Source organism: Phoenix dactylifera, chromosome 1, assembly GCF_051530095.1.
Source record: "Phoenix dactylifera cultivar Ajwa chromosome 1, Ajwa_hap1_PhDact_Kaust_v1.1, whole genome shotgun sequence".
NCBI lineage: Eukaryota > Viridiplantae > Streptophyta > Magnoliopsida > Arecales > Arecaceae > Phoenix > Phoenix dactylifera.
The window spans coordinates 3,066,928-3,086,228 of NC_143190.1; the positions used below are offsets into that span (position 1 = coordinate 3,066,928).

The following is a 19,301-nucleotide window of genomic DNA, read 5'->3' on the forward strand; positions in this document are numbered from 1 at the left end:
TATCCATATCTGCATCCGTCAAACAAAATAAATATGAATATAAATATACTGGTATCTGATCCATATTCAATCCAATTTTAGCCGTAATTTACTTGGTTTAGTTCTGCTCGGATAAATAGTACAATTTACGATACAAGCCGCTTACATAGAAGATTAAAAAAAACAAAAAACAATAAAAACAAAAGCTTTAACAATGACTATATCACATACAACCAAGCCATTGCTATAACAAGAAGCTGCAGGCCATTATGTCTCTGTAGCACCCACCGTACCCCAATGAAGCCCAGCATCATGTCTTCTCCGTGACAAATTGTCGTCCGTGGCCCATTGAAGATCTGGATATCACTTCCCTTCAAACTGGGGAAGATGTAGGAAATTTATGTTACAGTTTCTTCTTCATTTTGGGGGTTTTCTGCAAAAGCTTGGCCCTGGTCTCGCACATCTCTGAACGTAGAAAAGAAGGACACAATGCCATCAGATGAAGCTCCTCCTAAGATCCAAAGCAGGAGGGAACCAAATGGGTTGAGAAGGCTGGAGCCAGGAGCAGTTCCTGTTTGTCGAGGACTGAGAGCCGGAAAGTGGAGGTCGTTGTTTACTGTTTCAGGGGTATCCCTTACTGACTGCTCTCGAGTTTGTGTACTTTCAGCAGACCCTGGATGATCAGGCCCCAAATGAAGTCGTCTGGGTCCATCTCCAAGCTCATTACTGACACCACCACCGTTTCTCACATTTACCCTAGCAATGTGCACGGTCGAGGTGTAGATGGTCGATGATGTGATCTGAACACCAGCCTGTTGCTGCATCTGACCTCGGTTCCTCATAAACCTCTGAAGGGCCGGGACCTAGGAAGGGCTTGCAGAGTAAAATGATTGAGAAAGGCTAAAAAGCACTAACAGATCCTTAAATTGTTCCAGTAGTAGTTGTCAATGTGGTACATAAGCAGGCTAGTTGAGTACAACCCAAAAGGGCCGTGTATGACCCTTCAAGGCAACCGAATTAATAATAGGTAGCTTGCCATGCAGCAAATTCTTAAGACATGAAAAAATGCATATAAAGAACAGAAGCAATGTAAAAAAGAGGACAAGGGCCTCCAGGAATTTATCAGGAAACGGGCAGAAGGTAGGCAACATGCAGAGCATTTGCATAAATTCTTATTAAAGGGCAACAAGAGTTCTAAAGATGTATATCTTCTCAACATCTTGGTCCAGGATCTCTCAAACCGATGCCAAATTCAAGCTTTCTTAAAAAAGACTGGTGGTGGTTACTTCTTAACATTGAGATCATAGACAGAGAAAAGTAAGAAGAGTGGCAGCAAAGGAACACCTTTCAGAATCGATGAATCTAAAATTGAGTTGGCTATGGTTCTTTCAATAAATAACAGGTATTTAATAAAATAACAGATTGGTACCATCTTATCAAGCTGATAATACAATTACCTCAAAGCGATTCCAGAAATAAAGAATTAAGTGCTGCATGAATGCAGCAGTTGCAGAGAAAGCAAGATATGAAAAACCTGGGGAATGGGGAATGAGGATTAGTTGACTTAGAAAAGAATTATCTGCAGTTCCTGAAATGCCTCTCGTTTCTTTATCCAGGAAATTCAAAAAATATCAAGCCAACCAATCAGGAAGCATTTGTAGAAACTGGAATAGGGGATACATACCATAAGCATACGAGAAGAAGTAGATGTGGAAAACCAGAAAGTAGAGCAAGAAGAAGCGAGGAAAAAACTGCATGGATATCGATGTACGCACACTGCAAACCAAACATAGCTAAAAAAAGTCAGCAAAATTTAGGGCTCCAATTCCGGCTAGAGTTGTCTGCAGGAAAGTCCATTAGTTGAACATTCTTTCTCAGTATTCTCATGCATCCTAGGCAATTTTTATGACAGTTGCTGTTCGCATTACGAGTTCATTGTGCACACCCTTTATGAGCTGACATGGAACATGCAATTGGAAGTGGTCTTCCAACTTCTAATCATGGGAATGCCACTTCCAATCACGGGAACCACATCTGCATGTAAAGGAGCAGGTAAGGAACTCTTGCATGAGCAATATATTCTTTCGTAAAGGATAAATAGCTTAAGCACAACACTATTACCATGGACCGCATGGATCAGAACTGCTATGATTTTACAGTACTTTAAAGTTTAAAGCATGCTACTGAAGGAAGGAGGGAACTCAGGAAAGTACCTGATCATTGTAAATAGTTCACACAACCATACAAGAGTTAAAACCAGGAATGCAAGTAGCTGGTCATCATAAAACTCAAATAGAAAAAACAGTATTCCAATCATAATCTGCAGCAACCAAGAATAATTTCTATCAGAAGACAAACAACCAAAGCCACAGGATGATATACGTAAGTATGCCTTCCAAATGATTTACATAGCTTAGTTTGTAGAGACCAATAAATTTAAAAATTCACTCACCGGAACAAAAACCAAAGATTCAATCACATGCACAAATATCAACTGGAATGTGGGAAGCCGATGGCGAGCATGGTGCTGGAGCTGCACTGGAGAAATTAAGAAACAGAAAGTGCATCACTTTATGTGGGAACCACGTAAAGTATAAGCTGTCATTTTACTAAACCAGAACTTAAGCAAACCTGTGAACTTAAGCATACGAGATTGTGTCTCTCTCAAAGTAAATGAGACAGACATGGTTGTCGTGAAGAAAACAAAGAGTGACATAATAAGCACGCCACATTTCGTCACAAAGTAGTCTGCACAGGTCAAGGAGCAGACTCATGTCACTCAGACTCGATTAGACAAGATGATGCAAGGAGTTCATTATAAACCCAGAAAAGCATCTATTCCACCCAAAAAGATATTAAAGAAATCATGCTTTTTCATTAATAATTCAGTCACTATCCAAAAACAGCTAAATCTTTCCTAGCATAGCAGTGTACTCAGATTGTTAAATAGCATTTCTCATGTCCTCGGACACTGATGACAACAGCAGAACCATGCCCAGCCCAATGAACCACTAAATAGTGTCTGAGATAATCTAGAAGAGGAAGACTGTCATTACAGAAATCAGACGAAAGGTCTTTGTACCTTTTCCATAGTCGCGATTAATAATTTTTCAAATTGTGAAGTAGATGTAATAGCAATTTGATTTATCTGAGTGATATGATCAAACAAGGTGGTACATAGCCACCCAGTATCATCCCATGCCTTACAATAACATCCCAAAATTTCATTACAGTTATGAAGATCCAATACAAGATATAATAAGCAGTACAAGCATTGAAATGCTTGCGAGGAAAGATTTGATTAGACAAACCTCCAAATCTTGCAGGACCTTCCGCTAATTCGTGTCCATAACTAAGACCATAAAATTCCTTTGTTTGAAAGTTATAGAGATAACCTGCAAAATGTTACAAATCATTATGTAGATAAGTCAAAAACTTTACATGTAAGCACATCTTGATCTATCTGTGCATTAAAATTTAAAACCAGTAAGGGTGATGCTCGCAATGAACATTTCAAAGGAGGCTGACAAGTAGCATCAATTAAAAATAAAATAAGAAATAATTGTCTGGATGCTTAAAACTACAAATTAGTCAACAATCCCAATCAAATTTTTGATTATAAATCCAAATAATTTAACAAAAGAAAAAAAAATCAAAAAACAAATAAAAAACAAAATGATGTATCGGTTAGCTCCAGTGTGCCATGGCATACCGAGTGTCGATACAGTACTGAACGGATATCGCACAGTACCGACGGCCGATTGGAACAATCTCGATACCGAATTCGATGGACCTTGGCACTGGCCCTAGGGACCGCCCCTATTCTAAAAGTGGTGCAAGCCTTGCACCCCAAAGGGCTTCCCTGCAAGGCAAGGGTGTTGACCCTAGGACCGCCCCTCTTCTAGATGCATACCATCTAGGATACCATATAATCTAGCAAGTGGTGGCCACCTTCCCTGGATAGATACCCTCACTTGGATCTTATCCAGGTGGAGGATTCAGCCCAGAGCCAATCTTACTTAACCTAACCTAGCTCAATCTATTCAAGCTATTCTCCAACCCAATCTCTTCTTCATTCAAATCTAGATGTTTCTCGATCTAATCTGCGAAAGAACAATCAATTAGAATCTTATTCCAATTGACCTAGAGACAAATAGCATATGCTAGATGCATTATTAGAATAGGTCAACTCAAGTTCTCACTCAAAGACTTGCTGCTCCTTCAGATCCACTTAGCCACACATTAGCTATATAGTCCAGCATGAGGATACAAAAGTGCATATCGCATTACTGAACCTCTTAATGAGTAGGATGAAACCAGCTGGTCCCCCTCTTCTTGCACAAGCTATGTCCCGCAACTCAATCCCCCATCACTTCAGTATCCGATATGACTATTGAGTATAGCACTTTCAAGCCCTTATCCATACGGTTGCATGGCCCATTAGCAGCCTAGATCATCTCAAACATCCTTTTATAAAAACTATTTGCATGAACCACTTCTGAAAATAATTAATTATTAACTATAATAATTTTGCAAAATAATTATTTTCAAAATCTTTCAAGTTACTACTTGGCCAAATATGATATGTTCAACCACATCTCTATTCTAATATGAATACTATGTCATTATAATGGTTTCCATGTTGGACAACCTAACCCTCGTTTACATATGAATCCAATAAACCACTATGCTCCCTATTAAGGATATAGTCCAGCTAGCTAATATACGGGTTTGGCGGCAAATCAGCAAGATATCATGTCCTTCAGGTTAAGAGACCGCTTACAAGCTCATGCACCTAGTTCACTACTTTACACCTGATAGTGCTTTTTGTGATGAATTACCAATGTTGAATGTCCACAACACACCAAGACAAGGTTTGATCTCGGTGAAAGAGGAACTCCACGACATCACTCTCCACCTTGGTAGCCTTATAGGTGTGATGCTTAACCTCACCTAACATATTTCGAGTACTTACCAATATCCAATCCTGTCAAAATGTCAAAAGAACCTGCTGGCATTATGCGATTATGCCTCTTTTAAATAAAAAAAATATCTGCACAAGAAAGTTTACATGATTCTAGCTGTACAAAACGTGCGCTATGCTAGCTATTCTAGCTGTACAATACATGTGTCTACCTCTATTTTCTAATATATAGAATCTATACAATGAATAGCATAATTGACTACCTAAAATAGAGAATCTGGGAGATATCCTGTTGTTAAGGCCAAATACTCTCGATGACAAGCATAATTGACAAAATGTGAGAGATGTTCTATCATTAAAGCCATATACTCTTGATGACAGTATAATGGATTGCCTAAAATAGAGGATCTAGAAGATATTTTGTCATTAAGGCCAAATACTCCCGATGATAGCATAATTGACTACCTAAAATAGAGGATCTGGAAAATATTTTGTCATTAAGGCCAAATACTCTCGATGAAATCCCCCCTCAAATTGATGCTGGATGATCAACCAGCAGCGATTTGTTAATTAAGAATTGATGTTGCCGACAAGTCAAGACTTTGGTAAGGACATCCGCAAGCTAGAGATCAGTGGAAACATGCGGAAGTGAAATGTCACGGCGTTCACAAGCCTCCCAAATGTAATAGTAGTCAACTTCAATGTGCTTAGTACTCTCGTGATAAACTGGATTCGTCGCAATCTGAATGACAATAGTGTTATTTGCATGAAGAGGAGTAGGAATCAATTGAGCAAAACCAAGCTTAGCAAGAAGTCCGCGAAGCCAAACAATCTCGGCACCAGCAACAAACATAGCACGGTATTCAGCCTCGGTTGAGGACTTGGAGACCACACCTTGATTCTTGACTTTCCAAGAAATCAGTGCATTACCAAGAAACATGCACTAGCCAGTGGTAAAACGACGTGTGTCAGGACAACCAGCCTAATCAACATCACAATAAGCTGTCAAGGTGAGGGGAGAACCAGATGGAAAGAACAAACCTTAAGTGGATGTCCCCTGAAGATACCGAATGTCCTTACCAAAGGCTAAGTAGTGCCATCCAGATTGTAGCCAATCCGGTTTATCACGAGCGTACTACGAACATTGAAGTTGACTGCCATTACATTCGGGAGGCTTGTGAACGCCATGACATTTCACTTCCGCATGTTTCCACTGATCTCCAATTTGCGGATGTCCTTGCCAAAGCCTTGACTTGTCGGCGGCATCAATTCTTGATTGGCAAATTGCTGCTGGTTGATCTCCCAACATCAATTTGAGGTGGATGTCATCAAGAGTATCTGGCCTTAAAGACAGAATATCTTCCAGATCCTCTATTGAGAGTATCTGGCCTTAATGACAGAATATCTTTCAAATTAGTCAATTATGCTGTTATCGAGAGTATCTAGCCTTAATAACAAAATATCTTCCAGATCTTCTATTTTAGGCAGTCAATTATACTATTCATTGTATAGATTCTATATATTAGAAAATAGAGGTAGGCGCACATGTTGTACAGCTAGAATAGCAAGAATAGCGCATGTTTTGTGCAGCTAGAATAGCATAAACTTCCTTGTACAGATAAACTTTCTTGTACAGATACTTCTCTATTTAAGAGAGGCATAATCGTATAATGTCAGAAGGTTCTTTTGACATTCTTAAATAGTATCATAGCCATCTTGAAAATTTTTCTTTCTTCTCTTATTGTGATTGTCTCGGTCTTGGAGTTCTTAGAGATTCCTGGTCTATTATTTTTGGAGTTCTCTTGTGTGGCAGTTTCCAGGCATTATTTTTGTGCGTGGGTTCTGTGATCTTTTTTTATTCTTGTTGCCTCGGACTGTTATTATGTCTGAGAGAGGAGAATCATTCTGTGCCCGGGCAAAAACTACTCCACTTGGAAATTTCAATTTGAAGGCTTTGTCAAAGGCAAGGAGTTATGGTGATTCCACAAAATGTGACGGAAGTGCTGCTGACAAGACGTCATGGAAAGCAAAAGATGCAAAAGTTATGTCTTGGATCATTGGCTCTCCACATTATTCTTAGCCTACGTCCTTACAAAACGGCTAAGGGTATGTGAGACTATCTGAAGAAGGATTACAATCAAGATAATTCTGCTCGATATTTTTAATTAGAGTATGAGCTTGTTGGTTATTCATAAGAAAGTCAGTCTATTCAAGAATACCACTCTGATTTTCTGAATCTTTGGACTGAATATTCTAATCTCATATACAGCTGGCGATTCTGAAGTCGAATAGGACATGTGGTTATGATATGCTCATTCTTTTTGCAATAATTACAGAACTTCTTCAAACAATCTCGTGCAATATGCCCATACTCCTTGCAGCTATATCACTGAACTGATCGCATGTCACGGCCTTTACCCTTTCCTTGCGCAGCATAAGCAACATTCAGAGGCCCACTTGAGGAAGTGTGCTGCTCCATGGCTACCTGAGTCCTTGTGCATTGCTCCTATCTTAGAAGCTTACCTAAACAGATGTCCAGCAATGGTGGAGGATCACGATTCGTAAGATTAGAGCGTGTAACCTCATACTCAGGCCGCTACTTCATAAGAAATTGATCCCTCTTGCTGGTCTCATGGATTCCTTGAATTACAGCAAGGGATTCAGATGGCACCTCGCTGTATATGAGATCAGAACATTCAGTCCAAAGATTCAGAAAACTAGAGTGGTATTCTTGAATGGACTGACTTTCTTGTGAATAACCAGCAAGCTTATACTCCAATTGAAAACACCGAGCAGAATTGCCTTGATTGTAATCCTTCTTCAGATAGTCTCACATGCCCTTAGCCGTTTTGTAAGGACGCAGGCTAAGAATAACGTGGGGCTCCATAGAGCCAATGATCCAAGACATAACTTTTGCATCTTTTGCTTTCTATGACGTCTCGTCAGCAGCACTTCCGTCACACTTTGTGGAACCATCAACATGTCACCATAACTTCTTGCCTTTGTCAAAGACTTCAAATTGAAACTCCCAAATGGAGTAGTTTTTGCCCGTGAGCCGAACACAAAATGCTTCTACTCTCTTGAACATAACGACAGTCAGAGGCAACAAGAATAAAAAAAACTCCACAAAACCCACGCACAAAAACAATGCCAAAAAACTGCCGCACAAGAGAACTCCAAAAAAAAATTAGACCAAGAATCTTCGAGAACTCCAAAACCGAGGCAATCACAATAAGAGAAGAGAGACAAATCCCCAAGATAGCTCTAATACCATGTCAAAATGTCAAAAGAACCTGCTGACATTATGCGATTATGCCTCTATTAAATAAAAAAGTATGTGTACAAGAAAGTTTATCTGTAAAAGAAAGTTTACGCTATTCTAGCTGTACAAAATGTGCGATATTCTTGCTATTCTAGTTGTACAACACGTGTGCCTACCTCTATTTCCTAATATACAAAATTTATACAATGAATAGCATAATTGACTACCTAAAATAGAGGATATAGGAGATATTCTGTTATTAAGACCAGATACTCTCGATGACAGCATAATTGATAGGATCTGAAAGATATTCTGTCATTAAGGTTAGATACTCTTGATGACATCATAATGAACTGCCTAAAATAGAGGATCTGGAGGATATTTTGTGATTAAAGCCAGATACTCTCAATGGCAGCATAATTGACTGCCTAAAATAGAGAATTTGAGAGATATTCTGTCATTAAGGCCAGATACTCTCGATGACAAATACTCTCAATCAAAAATACTTTGTCCACTTAAATAAACCCTTGGAGCACTCTTGAACTCTTTTCTAGGCTCTATGACCTATGTATGACTCATATCTTACATTATCTATGACTATGTGAATACAGGATAGCCATGATTTTTCAATTATTCTTTGAGTTAAATATGCAAATGACTTTTAGGGCATACCCCACTCCAACAATAAGCTTAATAGAAATAATATGGAAAGTTAACCATAATAACCACTGTATAACTTATGCACAATAGAGGATATGTTTGTAAATTTACTATAATAGTTGTAAACATCAGATGAGTTCGGACCATATGACATGTGATTAATTGAAATTCAAAGAACTCAACTTGTTCATACACCATAAACTAAGGCTATACGAACAATGCCGTAATAATCTGTTCCAATAGGGAACCGGCATGATACAAAGGCTCGATATGGTATTGTATAAACCAGTGTCCGCCGAGCCGACCGAACTGGTGTACCGGTAGGCTCCGATACCGGTTCGGCACCGGTTGGAATCGGTGTCGAACCGGAACCACAAAAAAAAAAGCCGACACGCGCGGACGCGTTTTAGCCACAGAGTAGCATTGCGCGCATCCGTGTTTTAGCCACAAAGTGGCATTAAATGCCCATGCAGCCTCGCGTGGACTCGTGCGCGGTGCCGCATGGGCTCGCTGACCCACGCAAGGAGCCGCGCGCGGGCGCGAGGAACCTCGCTCCCGCGCGGTTCCCTGTGCGTGGAATCGCACGCAGGCCCAAGCGATTCCCCACTCTGCCCCGCGCGCGAAAAGATTTTTTTTTCTTTTCTTTTATTTTCCCCCTTCCCTTCTTCTTCCTCCTTCCCAAACCCTCTCCTCTCCTACCCCTCTCTCCTCTCTTCTCTTCTCTTTCCCCCCTTCTCCCGCAAACAAGGAAGGAACCGTTGGGAGGGCCGCGCACGCGTCGAGGTGCTTAGAAGGGGGTCGGCTCTAGGTATGTCGAACCGTCTTCTTCTTCTCTTCTTCTTCTTCTCCTCTTTCTCTTCTTCCTCTTCTTTTCTCTTCTTTCTTCCTCTTTCTTTCTCTTCTCCTCTTTCTCTTCTTTCTTCTTCCCCGCTCGGTTCCGACCCCAAACCGTTTTATGTGCCTGTACCGTACTGGTGGGGGTCGGTACCGGTACGGTACGTGTTGAACCGGCCGGTACGGGCGGGTTCAACAGACCATGGTATAAACACATGCTGTAGGTGGTGTTCTGGCTTAGCACCTTCATGGGGGCATACCATTTCCATGCCATATTGTGCCACTAAGGTAACAAACAAGTGCCAAGAGGTGAATCCTTGAAACAGACTTGTTCCACGGAAACTTAAGTCTCAACGTGCAATTGTATATGCAGAGAAAGCATGTATCTACAACAAAATGTAAGAAATTGGGATACATACAAAAGCAAATCATTTGTTTTGGCCCCTAGAAATATTAGATTTTCCTGCACCCAATCCTTATAAAAATATTAAACATGATAGACAGCCATAGTATAAGAGAGTCCCGCAAGAGTCTCTAAGCAATCAACCAGGTCCATCTATGTGGAATTTCAGAAATACATAGAAATATGAGCTTAAAAAGCAAAATAATGGCACAAAAAATACCATAGAAATCTACGTCGACTAAAAAATTCACAATCTTTGAGGACCCACCAAAGAAAAAAAGGCAAAACACTACTCACATAAGTTCAAGTGATCACTTCAACTTAACACATACTGCAGCATAAACACTACTTACTCTATAGATGAGCTAATTTGCTCTAGATATAAAGCAACTTTAAATAGTAATATGCAGGTACCAGGAAGTCTTTTACTTGTGGTATACAAAGTACCCTTCATTCCACTTCATGTATAAATTTCAAAATGGAAATGCCATGTGATTCCAGAGTAACATAATGAGGAAGAAAAAGGGAGGCGTTAAAAGAACTTACCTTGACCGGGATAACTCAATAAACTATTTGTAAGAATTGTATCATAACCAACAAGACTGTTGATCAGAAGTTGTTGCCACCTGGGAAAACAAGAAAATTTGTGCATTTAATATATTGCCCGCATATCCAAAAACAATGTTTAGAGTTTATGATAGCTCAGAAAAGAACTATTGAAAAATTTTCTTTTTTTTTTTTTGGGTTTTCCTTGTTTAAGATTAAGCTATTGCACTAAATCACTTTTGGTCAAGTCGACTGAGCCCTTGACCTGAATCTATCTCTACCTGAAATCAGGGTGTGCTTGCCATTCATAATTCAGGTCTTAGTCATCCCAGAACAAGTTGCTGGCTTGCTGCTAAGATGGTCACTTTACGTATCATCTTAGCCGTTGTTGGTCAGTGGGCATTCTACAGGTCCACATAGACAGTATATGTTTACTAAAGTGCATTTTTAAGGTCTGCTTGTAGTCCAATCTTAAGTTATATAGGACATTGCTATCATTTGTACAGCCATAAGTCATTCCCTAGCATGGAGAATATTAAAGAAAGCATTTTCAATTTTTTACAACTTTCGTTGTCTCAACTGGGTCTGTCTTCCCAACTTTGACACCTCACTTACCAAGATAATCAAAATAACTAAAATGTATTGATGAATTTACAAATATAATCCTATATAGTTGAATTCTAAGAAAAATGGTTGGGTTTGTGGGTTTGTTTTATCATTTTTTGCTCTTTTTTTAATTACTCAATTGGCTTAACCCAACCTAAAGCATAATCGAGATCAGCATGGAAAGTTTCGAATTTCCTAACTTTATAATTCATTATGTTAAACAAAATATAGCACATATCAAATGATGATACAGGTTTTAACTCTGACATTATGAATAAAGTTTTCAGCATCTTGTATTTTTTCTTTCCTAAAGCTATTTTTAGAACCTGAAATGCTTGTAGGTTAATTGATTAATATTTCAGAACCAGGGTTAAATAAAGTCATAAAGTTCAGTTCTCAATTAGGCCATCTGTTCAATGTATGTCCATTAGGATTCAGGCTAAAACTAAAGCACTATATGAAGAGTTCAAGTCAGTAATAATTAATATACTCTGTATGTCTGCTAGGAAGCAGACTTGACAATATTAAGATTGAAATATTGCAGTTCTGGTATGATGAGGAAGCTCAAACAAGCAGTAAGAATCCATCCATGCACAGGAAGTCTACAAACGGTTTCCTCGATGTGCCACAAAAGGAACAAAATCATAGAGGAAATTTAACCATAACCTGTTTCCAAAGCAGGGATTCTGAGCAGAAATCGTAATATTAATTGTTCGGATGCTATGTCTTGACTTTGCTCCTTCAGGAAGCAAGAAAAATCCCTGAAAAATCAACCAGCAGCAAAGGTATCTGTTGTAACATCTAAAATATCCCAAGTGACATGATAGGTAAACAGTGTCCTCATATCCCACCTACTACTCATGCAACATGTTTGTAATAATTAAAGGGGAATGATGGCAGCAAGCTTTTCCGAGACTGCTGTTTTCTTTTTTCCAACCAAAAAAAAACAAAAGCGAATAAACAAACATTACCTTCTCAACAGCGTATAGATATGTTGGCTCAAATGCTTTGCTTCTCTTCTCAAGCCACTGCACTGCAATAAACACCACAGCTTAGCCGGTAGTTAAACAAAATGAATGAAGATGTCACAGAGGAACCAAGAAAAACTAGTTCCTATTTATGAACTCACGCTAAAGGATACAACATCTGCAACAAAAAAGAAATTCAGTGACCAGAATCAACAAAATATGGTAGATTAACACTATATTGGTGCATCAGATGTGTAAAAGTGTCTTGTGAGGTCGCACAGACAGAAAAAAAAAATCGCATATTCTCAAAGCATTCGACCATGGAGGAAAAGATTATTATAGATGAACTTATAATAGTATTTACCTATCAATGAGCTAAGATTTTCCATGCTCAATGCTTGCAACCACTTTGAAATATCAAGAGACTCATTCCGCCTTGCAGTAGTCTGTAGTTCAAGAGTTAGCCTTTGGAGTTTGGAATAAAAGCACATCTTGCATTTCACAGTGAAACAAAGAGCTAATAAATTCTACACTTTCAAAATAAATTATATAAACAACACATCCTAGTATTTTATCATTTTGTCATCAACTGACAGCTTTTGATCTTAAGAAGGACATTTTAGCAGCAAGCAGAAGATGGTGAATGATTCATTTGAGTGAATTCAATTGCTATGTAAAAAAAAGTGGCACAAGTTATAACCTCTATATACTGGAAGTCAATTAAGTGGCTGTCTATGCTTAGTGGCACACCCAATAAATGGATCATACACAAGGCAATCAGATTCTTGTGTCCAAACGTTAGCATTATTGTCTCAGCTTGTCAATTGCCATACGAGTGGATATATTTTGTTATTTTAATAATCCTGGACACCAAAGTTTCTCCATGAAAAGAGACTTAACTATTACCACAACATGCAGATGAACATGCAGGATGGATACATTCATGCACTTCCATGCAAATGTGCACACACCTGCTCATTCATGAGAATGCACAAAGCACCCAGGCACCCACATACAACACATGCATGCATTGACATATACATATAACACTTGTGCCAACAGAGGCATGTCTGCATGAAAAGCAAACCTAGTAGCATCTATATAACCATTGGAAGTTCGCAACTAATTCTACTCCCAAGAATGGAATATAAGACCTGGAATAAAAGCTTGACACAGAACAAATATTAGTATTTGCATCAGAACGACATCAATTTAGATCAGGAGACGTATGCTATTCTATGACATTAAGACTGCCAATATCCTTTATGACCGAGCTGGTTTACATTTGTCAATCATAGGAGAGCAAATTTTACAAAATATGATATAATTGATAGGAAACATGCATTGCAAGTGTTTCTGGATATTAATTTATGACCGAGGAAACTAATCCAGTATGCTTCTGGATATCAATTTACATTTGTCAATCATAGGAGAGCAAATTCACAAAATATGATATAATTGTGAGGAAACATGCATTGCAAGTGTTTCTGGTCAAGGTTCTCACCAGTAACTGAAAGGTGCTCTGAGAAAAGTGCTTTGTATTTCTCCAGAAGGAAATGAGACGCATGTGCCACTTAGTAAAGAAATGAAGAACTGCTGCTTTGAATGACTCTCTCGCAGATAAAGGAAGGCCTTTATGACCTTCTGTACTAACTTTAATATCTGTTTCATCCAAAACAGCTTTGCCGATGCTACTATCAGCTGCATTTTCCAATTGAGGCTCAAGAAACTCTTTGTCACTCTTCCAAGATCTAAATATCAATTTGCTCCTTCTAGCACCTGAACCTAACCAGTTTGACCAAAACTTGGCTGTCAAAATTGTAAACTCATCTCCATTCACTTCAGGAATTTTGGAGCTCTCCGTAGAAGTTTCTTGCTGGAAATCCACAATGTTCTGGTCAGCTGCACTCTGAGCCCACAGACCCCCACTCATTATCTGCAATGGCAGAGAATAGCAATGTAACATGTAGAAGGGCATAATGAACATATTTTGTAGAAAGGTGAGAAATATAAGCTTCAGAAAGACCACCTTATGTGCGAACAGTACAAATAAAAGGCAAATTAGAACAAACGAGCAAGAAACAATTAAGTGTGAACAAGGATGCATGATATTCTTTTCATGGAAAAGCCTGTGAAAAAGTAAATCTACAGGTGCTCCAATAAAATTGCAAAGAAAACAACCAGAGACAATGATAAGAACATCTCCACGTATTTACATGATCAAGCACATGTCAGGTGTAATAATTCAAAAGTATAATAAGAACACAATGTATTGAAACAGAAGGAGAACATCCATCAACATGTACCTTTATGTGGACAAGTTGAGCTTCGTTAAATTCAATTCCAGAAAACTCGCTTGAACATCCCGGCTTCACATGCAAAAGAAACAACACATTCGTTTAGAGGTTCTAAAAAGTCAATTGTGATAATTACTAAAAAATCATATTTTCAAAAATCGGCATCTCCTATTTATTGATAATTCACAGAATCAATTAATGATATACAAATTTACTATGATACAACAAAATCTGACCAAAGTATGACAAGACTCCCCAATCGAAGTAATCTTTAACAAAAGAAAATCATAACTAAAGGAAGAATGTGTAAACTTTGCAATGCTGAATTTCAGTAGGTCAATAATATTTTTGAACAAACTGTGACATAACATCCAAAGGGCTGGTCAGTTCTCACCACCTTCTGATTCAAACCCTGCACCTGCAATCTCTATCTTGTATTCAAGATGTTCACTTATAGGCATTAGAACTTTCTAAAAGTAAGTACAAAGTAAAATGGATAACAATGCAAATAAAATGAATTGAATAAGTAACAGGACATATATCATAACACCGGCATATCCTACATACTCTGTGAAGTGAAAAAACAAAGCGCTCATTAAAGACTAGACCTTTCCAACTCAAGAACCTGGAAAAAAATAAATCTCCTATAATTTCTTCATGGCAAGGTAAAACACATCATAGGATCATCCACTAAGTTATCCTTTACCGCTAGCTTGGCAAGAATCTTTTTATCCCCTCACGAGCGTCGCGACGAGCCATCATCACAAGTGTTAAGAGAGGACAAGTCAAGAAATGGCTCGGGACAGGACATCCACTATCTCGAACGTCAGTACACAGAGCGTCCCTTTCAAGAAAAACCTAAGACTGCCCCATTCAATAGTATTTAAAAACTTGCTTTTAGATATTATTCATATAGCATGGGAGCATTTATAAGTGACTTGGCAAAAGTGATTCAAACAACCCGAACCAACAAAATTTTGCACCCAAGCTCAAAACTCGGGTTGGGTTTAGGTGAGAAGCTCAGGTTAAAGGTTGGCTTGGGTTGGGTTCTAGGCAGAGGTCTCAGGGTCTCAACTTGGGCATGGACTAACCTCCAACCTAAACCAACCCACCTTATATCCACATTTAAAGTAGATCATCAAAATAACAATTAATCCATACCTTATACAATAGTATCAACTTCTGCGAGCTCATCATTTAGACATCATTTAGTTATATTCAAATCCATAGACCACAATCCAGAATCTATATTTTAACATTAACATCATAGACTACAAAATTGACCATTCAGCATTAAAAGGTCAACATTTTTTTTTAAAAAAAAAAAGCAAATGCCCTCCCTATCATATTTAGAGGTATTCAGGAAGAATCTGGAATGTTTTTAATTTTGAAAAATAAGATACTTTACACAAATACCTAACACATTTCCGAGAAGTATCCAACAAGTATCAATATGAGATGCATATTAGATACAAACAAGGCATGTGATTTGAAACATCCATGCTTCCTAGCTTTATTTTGCATATTTCTGGTTTAACCTTCTGTCTCTATTCATGATATCTATCAGATAATTCAAACAGTTTTCCTTTTTCCTAGAATATTTCTTTCAGTATTTCCACTTTTGTTTGAAGGATGCATATAGCTTGTTTTATAACATTGCAAGGCTAGGAGTAAATGTCAGGTGCAAAGATACATCCAATCTTAGGGAATGTATGAAAACAGTGTGAAGGAGAAATAACATGTCAGCATAGTAACCTAATACTAACAACAAATATAGTTATTTAATATAATGGAAAAATTATCTCATCAGATGGACATTTGCCTTAAAATTTAGTCATGTATAAAACTAATGAAGCAATTTTTTAGCAATTAAGTAGAACCATGATCTTAGAATATTGGAAATTCTCATTAGCATATTGCCAAAAACATCCAACTATTTAAAGATATCTCCATCAAAAATGGGGGAAATGATCTTAGAGGCAAGGTTCGAACCAAAAGATACAGTAGAGACGCATGGATCCGTATCATACTGATCCCTAGGTAATATGTAAGGGATACTAATTTGGACAAATACCACCTGAAATGCACCCAAACTACTCCGATCAATCCAGATAAAGTGGGTTGGGGCAGATTAGAATTGGTTTGCTCCAAACCCAGCCTAAATCAAGCAGTACAACATGACTAAAACAACCCTTTTAAGACCGTTCCCCACCATTTGAAGGTGGGAACAAAGTGAAGAAGGAAAGATGCCTAAGGAGACTAGCTTGCAAGATCAAAGCATTGGTTTTCAAGTTTGGAACTGGAAATCACTCTACCTATGCCAATCTTCTCCCACCTTCCTTTTTTCTTTATTTCTTCAAAAATCCAAGTGGAACTTTTGTATAACTAAAAAATAATGAAGAAATTTTGTCGATGAGGATTAAATATTGTTTGACCATCTGACTCATGCATTAAGCATAAATACATGATCAAAATCAATGATTTTGAGATTTTGGATGGAACTCCAAAACTACCACCCAAAACCTTGTAAATTCAAAAAAAAACCCAAAAAAAGACATATCAAGGGTGTATAGATACAGGTGTATTGGTTGTATCTATGAATAAAAATCATCTCCTTTGTCACATACCCAATATGGTGCATATTGTACCCACCTCCAACGAACAAACCCCCGCACACTTCAATATTGACATGTAAATTATCTTAGAGGCAATTTTGAAATAGAAATTCTTTGTCTAGTACCATCTAGACATGGTAATACAACAAGTGAGATTGCTTTCAGTTCCCAAAAGCTACTCCATGAGGTGAGCACAATAACTAGTCCTCTATATAATGTGGAGGGCAACTTAAGCTTTAAAAGGCACATTGTAGGTCATAATTTAAAGTTATTAGTTGCATTATTTCAAATGGTTTCGGGAAAATATCCAAGTCCAGTTATTTATACGGATCAAACAAAACATGTAGGACTTATAGGTTTGTCACTTTAGAAAGTTGAAGGAAACAAAAGCAGCACTGTTGCATTTATTCTCCTCCTGTGGCAATTCATCATCTTCTAGTTACAATTTTTGTCGATAACAAAGACAAAGTGGAGATTGTGTTAAATATGAAAGAGAATATTAATATCTTATATGATTAATTATGTAACCAACATCATCCAATTTCATATGCTACTAAATGCTAACAATAGAATCTTAGCATATTGCCTCTACATGAGAAAAGAAACCCACATCACCTATTTGTAACTAAACCTAATTTTTGTTTCATGTAGAAATGGATGTATATAGCCACTTAATGTGTTTGTGTAGGTTTATATTACACTAAAAAGCCATATAGCTCTTGCTGCAACATAAGGTGCTTACACCATCTAAAACAGTAAGTTCTGCTCATAACAGCACCCATTGTTTTTGGTGAACATGATCATTTTTGATTACTTGTTAGTTGTGCCACCCTCATTGACAGTTGTAAAACAAATGCATATTTCAAAAAGAGGCTGAATTATATATCTATTTCTTTTATTTTGAATCAGTTAAAATTGCCAGTTGATATTAAACGAGGCATAAAATAATTCATTTTCATCGATAGCTTCAAATTTCCACCTGCACTTCCTTGAAAAGATTTTTCTCCGAGCATTTAAAGTTGTGTGTGGTTCTCTTGGGGGTGGGGGAGGGATGAGAAAGAGCTAATTACAGGTATAGATCAAATAACAAAAATCAGCCCGGTGTTCATAATTGCACAAAAGAACCTACAAAAGGTGTGCGTCGGATTAAAACCCTATCATCGCGACGCCAATTACCTAGCTTTTCAAACAGGAAACTAACTTCCTACCACAACTCGAATTTCACAAGAAAATACACAGAATTATACCAAATTAACATAAAGAAATCCAAGAAAATCCGTGGGGATCACGGAAAATCGCAATAAAACAAGGCAAATGGCCTTCTTTCCTCACCTGCTGCACGAAATTGGTGTGCATGACGACAAGCAAGCAGAAGAGCGCCACCGCAACGGCGAGGTACCCGTACTCGAGCGCCAACCGGATCCTCGGCGTCAGGAGCTGGGACAGCATCCCCGATACCCGGGCGTGGACCCGTAGGAAGGTCTGCTCGGTATCCATCCCCCCTTCCCCTTCAAAACCCTAGAAATCCTAGGGTTTCTCCCCTCCGATCGCCTTCAGATCGATCGCAGAATCCCAAAAACCTCTAAAAATAGAAAAGAAAAAGCTCGAATAAAGCGAGAAGGAGAGAGGGAGTCAAAAGAGAGACGAGGGAAAATTCGATTCTCTCCTTTTGCTTCTTTTCCTTTGATAACGCGCTCTCCCTCTCCCTCTCCCTCTCTCGAGCGATATTTATCGCCTCAAGATCGGCGACGTTACCAACGGCTAAGGGGTGCTGTCGGGTGTCCCGCGCAGCAGGATAACAGATGATGATTCTCCGTAAATGGGATTTTTATTGGATGGTTATGAGCGAGCCCCGGGTGGGTGATGCAAGAGTGTCAGGGTTTGGGGTTATTAAAGTGGTCCTGCGGGATAGGATAGGTAGTTTGTCCGGTCCGGTTCGAAAATAGGGGCGCCGTTCGGGTGAGGGACTGCGGCGGACCCGGCAGCGGGGACACGTGGTCCAATCAGAGAGCGAGACGGGGACGGTGGGTGCACGTTGATTGGGACTTGGGAGTGGGGCTTCACCTAGTCTTGGGCAAGGGGCAGGCTTTAGAGGCTACGTGGCAGGGTTCAATAGGCGTAGTCGTTGCCGCATTGGAGGTGGGGCCCACTTGATTTTCTATTCACGTCCCGTGGTCGCGCTTTCAAGATGAACTTCAACGGCAGGG

At 38.7% G+C, this 19,301-nt stretch overlaps 1 protein-coding gene and 1 long non-coding RNA gene across 5 annotated transcripts; both read right to left on the minus strand.

Annotated features, from left to right (window-relative positions):
* Positions 1-34: 34 nt before the first annotated feature.
* Positions 35-18,931, minus strand: LOC103702156 (membralin-like protein At1g60995). Of its 4 annotated transcripts, none has more exons than XM_088717233.1 (15): positions 18,427-18,824; positions 14,489-14,551; positions 13,687-14,118; positions 12,547-12,628; positions 12,344-12,360; positions 12,186-12,242; positions 11,881-11,975; positions 10,609-10,688; positions 3,291-3,374; positions 2,611-2,727; positions 2,432-2,517; positions 2,193-2,299; positions 1,664-1,755; positions 1,437-1,513; positions 35-842 (listed from the first exon to the last, which is right to left on the minus strand). In XM_088717233.1, the coding sequence occupies exons 1-15, from the start codon at positions 18,589-18,591 to the stop codon at positions 378-380; spliced, it is 2,019 nt and encodes a 672-aa protein (XP_088573359.1). In that variant the 5' UTR covers positions 18,592-18,824; the 3' UTR covers positions 35-377. The 4 variants fall into 4 exon arrangements, with proteins under 4 accessions (XP_088573359.1, XP_088573352.1, XP_008782691.2 ...); XM_088717226.1 differs by having other exon boundaries at positions 12,547-12,673; XM_008784469.4 differs by lacking the exon at positions 12,344-12,360 and having other exon boundaries at positions 12,186-12,247; positions 18,427-18,931.
* LOC148715000 (uncharacterized) lies at positions 7,216-7,565 on the minus strand. Its single transcript, XR_015975953.1, has 2 exons — positions 7,427-7,565; positions 7,216-7,388 (listed from the first exon to the last, which is right to left on the minus strand). It is a non-coding gene; the product is annotated as an uncharacterized LOC148715000 (long non-coding RNA).
* Positions 18,932-19,301: the final 370 nt, after the last annotated feature.

Excerpts from the sequence above, each read along its gene's own strand:
- LOC103702156 (XM_088717226.1), bottom strand. The coding sequence starts at position 18,591 with ATGGATACCGAGCAGACCTTCCTACGGGTCCACGCCCGGGTATCGGGG. Across the intron at positions 2,300-2,431 it reads AATCTTTGGTTTTTGTTCCG|ATTATGATTGGAATACTGTT; the intron begins GTGAGTGAATTT and ends TGGTTGCTGCAG. Across the intron at positions 1,756-2,192 it reads GAACTATTTACAATGATCAG|TGTGCGTACATCGATATCCA; the intron begins GTACTTTCCTGA and ends TTTGGTTTGCAG.